The sequence below is a fragment of the Numida meleagris genome, chromosome 27 (assembly GCF_002078875.1).
Source record: "Numida meleagris isolate 19003 breed g44 Domestic line chromosome 27, NumMel1.0, whole genome shotgun sequence".
Classification (NCBI taxonomy): Eukaryota; Metazoa; Chordata; class Aves; order Galliformes; family Numididae; genus Numida; species Numida meleagris.
Window position 1 is genome coordinate 3,222,982 of NC_034435.1, and position 4,819 is coordinate 3,227,800.

The 4,819-nt window shown below is 66.3% G+C and overlaps 2 protein-coding genes across 2 annotated transcripts in view; both read right to left on the bottom strand.

Annotated features, from left to right (window-relative positions):
- C27H19orf25 (chromosome 27 C19orf25 homolog) overlaps positions 1-758 on the bottom strand; it is a 1,870-nt gene extending 1,112 nt beyond the window's left edge. Inside the window, exons 1-2 of the mRNA XM_021379004.1 lie at positions 597-758; positions 4-241 (exon numbers count right to left, since the gene is read on the bottom strand). Coding sequence (XP_021234679.1) covers positions 4-192 — 189 coding nt within the window. The 5' untranslated portion in view covers positions 193-241; positions 597-758. The remainder of the gene's footprint in view (positions 1-3; positions 242-596) is intronic.
- On the bottom strand, positions 899-4,813 carry REEP6 (receptor accessory protein 6). Its single transcript, XM_021379002.1, has 5 exons — positions 4,651-4,813; positions 2,328-2,421; positions 1,990-2,128; positions 1,633-1,801; positions 899-1,052 (listed from the first exon to the last, which is right to left on the bottom strand). Exons 1-5 carry the CDS (start codon positions 4,763-4,765, stop codon positions 1,006-1,008), a joined length of 564 nt encoding a protein of 187 aa, XP_021234677.1. The 5' UTR covers positions 4,766-4,813; the 3' UTR covers positions 899-1,005.

Sequence of the window (4,819 nt, forward strand, 5' to 3'; positions counted from 1 at the left end):
CCCCTCCCCGCTGCTGCCGCGGGGCTCACCTGGCACGGGGCCGTCGCGGTCACCGCCGCTGCCCCGGGGGGGCTCAGCCGGGAGCAGGAGGACGGGGTCGGCCGGGGGCGCGCCCCGCACGTCGGCCAGGAGCTGCTCCACGGTGGGCGGCTCAGGGCGGGTGGGGAGCACCCGCTTGGCCTTGGAGCTCATGGAGGGGCTCTGGGAGGGGGCTCACTGCCGGGACAGACGGACAGCCCTCCTGCCGCGGACAGACGGACGCTCACCCCACGGGCAGATGGGTGCCTCCCCTCCCCGACCCCTCAGGCAGACAGACAACCTCCCCCACGCCCCCGGACGGACAGACCGACCGACAGACACCCTCACGCGGACAGACCGACCCCTTCCCGGACGGACAGGCGGACAGACAGACAGACGTACGCAGCCTCATCAGGGTCACCCCTTCCTCGCCTCCGGGTCTGAGCCCCCCGACAAACAGACAGGCGGACAGACAGAGCTCCTCGCACCGCCCTTTGAAGAACACGCGTCCCCCCACCCCCACACCGACCCTGCTCCCCGGACGGACGGACAGACAGACAGACTGACACACCCCTGACCTCCTCGCTCCTTCAGGAGGGAGCCTTCCTCCCCGCTCCGTGGACAGACAGACTGACGGACGGACAGGTAGTTCCCCTTCCCCGCCGCCAAACGGACAGATCGCCACCCGCCCCAGGACAGACAGACAGACGGACAGACGGACAGCCCGCCCCTCCCGGCCGCCGTACCTCCAGCTCCGCGCGCGCGCACCCCTCCCTCGGCCGCGCACTAATGACGTCACCACCGCGCCACCACCCGCGCACTAAACCACGCCCCCTCTTAAAGGCGCCGTGCCGGCCCGGAGCGCGCGGAGCAGACGGGAGTGATTCGGGAGCGGCTTTACTGGGGGGCGGGACCCGAGACGGGAACAGGCCCGGGGAGCGGGGGCCGGGCCCAGGCCCAGGCCCAGGCCGGTGTTGTCCCGGCGCCTCATTTGCTCTTCGCTTCCTGTACCAGCTTCACGGCGGCCCCGGAGGCTGCGGGATAGAGAGAGCGCCGGGTGAGGGCAGGGCCCCGCACTGAGCCCGCTCCGTGCCGCCGCTGGGCGGGCATCGGGCCGAGCACAGCGCCCGCAGGGACGGGGGGAGCGTGAGGGCTGCGGGAGGGGAGCGCCCGCTCTACATCTGCGGCGGGGAACGGGGTGGCCTGCAGCAGAGGGGCCTATAGGGGCAGGGCCTACAGCAGCGAGGCCTGCAGCATAGGAGCAGGGCTTGTAGGAGCAGGGCCTGCAGCAGTGGGGCCTATAGGGGCAGGACCTAAAGGAGCAGGGCTTGTAGGAGCAGGGCCTGCAGCAGCGGGGCCTGGGCTCGATGCTGGCTGTGGAAATGTGGCTGTTACGTACGGACACGCTGAGCTGCGGGGCGACCTCGGCCGCCAGCCGGGCTCTGCTGCTGACCAGAGTGTGCAGAACTGCTCCGGGAGGCGCAGAAAGAAGAGAGACAAGGAGAGGGGCTGGGCCGCCAGCACAGCAGGGATGGGGCTGTGGCCGGGGGGGGGACAGGAGGGGTTTGGGGCTGCCCCAGGCTCGGGGGGGTGCACGGAGCAGACCCACACTACCTTCTCGGGTGACAGCAGAGGCTGCATCCAGTGCTTTGGTGCTGAGGTCGCCGAGCACCGAGTCTACAGCACGGTGGTGCTTGAGGAAGCAGGGCCGGATGACGTTGTGGTAGAGCACCTGCGAGCCGTTCCAGGACACCGGGGCCATGCACCACACCAGGAACAGGCACTGTTGGGGGAGAGGTGCTGCAGAGCCGGGTTGGGACGGCAGTGCAGCCGCTGGGGTGCTCCTGTCCCTCCTGCCCAAGGCTGGAGAGCTCTGGAGGCCCCAAAGCTCAATGCATGAACCCCAAGAACTCAGCCGTTAGGGAGAGGGCTCCGGCGCCTGCAGCCCCCATGCCCCCATGAAGGTGTTACCTTCCCAGCATAGTAGAAGGGGAACCAGTAGAGGAAGATGTCGGAGAAGAACTCGGCTACGCTGAAGACACCGTACACCACCCAGTATGTGAGCCACGTGGTGTCATCCTCCTTGCTGGAGCTCTCGATGGCTTTGATGCTGTGGGCGGGAGGGGATGGGTCACTGCTTCTGCAGGTTTGTTCCTACAGCGGGCACGGCCTCCCCACATCCCCAGCCCTTGCGGCGAGCCTGCCCCACAGCAGGTCCTGCTGCCCCACGCTGGGACCTTGCCAGGCCCCAGCGTTTCAGGAATGCACTCTGTTCTCCTCCCAGCCAGAGCTGCAGGGCTGGTACTTACGAGACATACGCGGGGTAGGCGAAACCAATGAGGTTGCAGACCAGTGAGGCACCGTAGCCGAACACCAGGTACAGCCCCAGGAAGGCCAGGGAACCTGCAGGGCAGAACCAAGAGCCAGGGGTTCGGCATGGGGAGCTGTGCAGGGAGCAAGGGGTGCACACACCAGGTTTTGCTTTGGTCACTGCTTGTCCCTTCCCTGGCCTGGACTTGTCCATGGCAAACACAGAGCACATTCAAGGGGATGGAGGCGGCCGAGCCCCGGGGCTCCCCCCATCCTGCCTGGGTGGGAGACACGTGCCTCCCCGCTGCTCGCTGCCCTGCACGTGCTTGTGCTGAGCGTGTTAGGATTCAGCCCCCTGAGAACCAGCAATCCAGCTTCCCTGTCATTAAATTAAATTGTTCAATTAAACACAAGCCACAGCGCTGGCTGTTTGGCACCTCCCCAGGCCCCAGGTGCTGCATCAGAGGAGCGCTTGCTGCCAAACCACCACCGCGGAGCCCTCGCTGCTGGTGGGCTCCCAGGGCTGGGAACAGCAGCTCCCTCCACCCCATGGGACCCTGAGCAGAGCGCACACCCCGGCGTTTTCTGTGCCACCCCAGCGGCGTCTCAGCTCCTGCACACCCTGCTTACAACGCTCTGCCAGCAGCGTAAGCGCCTTATCCTGCAGCAGGCAAGAAAGCTGGGGCTTAGCCTGTCTGCGGCAGCGAATTAGAGGCAAGGGGCACAGAGGGCGGCTCATCCCCGCGCTGCTCACAGCAGAAGTTCTGCACTGTGTTCTTCCCTGGCATGGGCACCTCGGGGCCTGGGGCTTTGCAAGGAGATGGGTGCTGTTCCCAGCTCGTGGCGGCTTCCTTCTGAGGAAAACGAGCAGGCAGGTTCAGGCAGCTCCGGGTTTCATTCCCTAAAGAGCCTTAGAATGGATTTCACGGGCTAAGTTTAGCCCCCAGAGAAATTTATGTAACAGCAAAACACAAAGGAGAGGCTCAGCTTGCACAGAGGAGCCTTGTGTGAAGGAGGGCAGGAAGGAGACGCATCCTGGGGTCCTAAACCCACAATGACACCAGTGTGAGCAGGGAGGGAGGAAAAATCCGGTGCAGGAAGGGATTCTGTGCACTGTGGGTCCTGACCAGGCTGGCAGAGGAGCTGCCCACGCTGCCCCAAGGCGCCCACCCCCACAGCCTCATCCCTGCCTCCCACGCAGGACAGGAGATGGCTGAAGCCTCCTCTTTGCAGCACTGAATGGAGAGCAAGGCTTGGCCACAGAGCTTGGCAAAGAGGTTTTCCCAGCCATGAGCACAGCCAGCAGGGACGTGTGTCACAGAGGGGACGCTGTGCTCCTCCGAGGTGACCTTTACCTGGCAGAGGATCCAGCTGTGCCGCCCAGAGGCAGCAGCTGGGTCTGTGCTGGTCTAAAAGGTAGTGAGCAGCCCCTTCTGGGTTCCAACACAAACGAGGGACTGCTGCAGGGCGGGGGGAAGGGGGGAAGAAATCCGATATTTGCTGTTGAGCACCAGCTTCACCTTTCCAGACACCGGAGCTCTGCTGCAGGAGCAGTGCTGCTGCTCTTTCCCTATCACCCACAGCCCAAAGTGCAACCAGAGCCCCAGCAGCAGGCGCCTGGCAGCCCAGCGTCGCTCCCAACACGTGCCTGCTCCTGCACGCGTCTCCCAGCGGAGCAGCCAAGCTGTGCAGCAGCTCTGGGGCCAGGAACCAGGCAGGGAGCGAAGCAGGGAAACCCGGATCCCTCCCAGGAGGTTCCATGCGGAAATGTGAAGGCAGATGGCAAGTCATAAACATGGCCGAGGCACCAACGTGGCCAAGGCCAAGGTGACAGCCGCAGCGTGGGGTCAAGTGGTGCCGGGATCGGCTCCCCGGGGAGATATCTCTGGTTTCTCATTAATGAACAAACAGCATCTGGTAAACGAGCAGACCTCTGCCCTCCTGCTGGGGGCGGGGGGGGGGGTGGGGATTGGCCCCACGCTGCAGCCGGGGTTCCCTGGGGCAGGGGGACATGGGGACCTCCCGTGGGCAGGTCCGGGCTCTGTGAAGCCCACCCAGCAGCATGTGGGGCTGCGAGGGAAGGGGGGCAGGGGAGGGGAGGGGGCTGCCACCCCCCAAAACACCCAACGGCTCCCATAGCCAGCTCCCTCATCCCCCCCCACCCCTCAAGGCAGCAGCAGGGCCCCGGGCTGGGCATTGCGGGGCTGTCAGCGCACCCCGGGGCCGGGGGGCACCTAAAACTGGATGGGGGAGCTGAGGGGTCCCCGTGGGGCCGGCTGCTCAGGCGGGGAAAGGGGTCTCGCGGTGGGGCTGCGGGCGCACCTGTGGCCAGGTAGAGCCGGCGGACGCCGGTGCGGGCCTCCAGGCGGCCCAGGAAGTCGGCGAGCGGCCCGGGGCGGTCGAGAAAGCGCTGCAGGCGTTGCTGCACCGTGCCCATGGCTGCGGGCCCCGCTCGGCCCGGCGTGGCCCCGGGCCCAATGCGGCGCTCTGC

What these genes read in the sequence shown, in the direction of transcription:
- REEP6 (XM_021379002.1), bottom strand. Translation starts at nt 4,765, where the DNA reads ATGGGCACGGTGCAGCAACGCCTGCAGCGCTTTCTCGACCGCCCCGGG. An exon ending in GCCTACCCCGCGTATGTCTC is followed by an intron (nt 2,129 to 2,327) that starts GTAAGTACCAGC and finishes TCCCGCCCACAG; the next exon opens with CATCAAAGCCATCGAGAGCT. An exon ending in CTCTGCTGTCACCCGAGAAG is followed by an intron (nt 1,053 to 1,632) that starts GTAGTGTGGGTC and finishes TCTATCCCGCAG; the next exon opens with CCTCCGGGGCCGCCGTGAAG.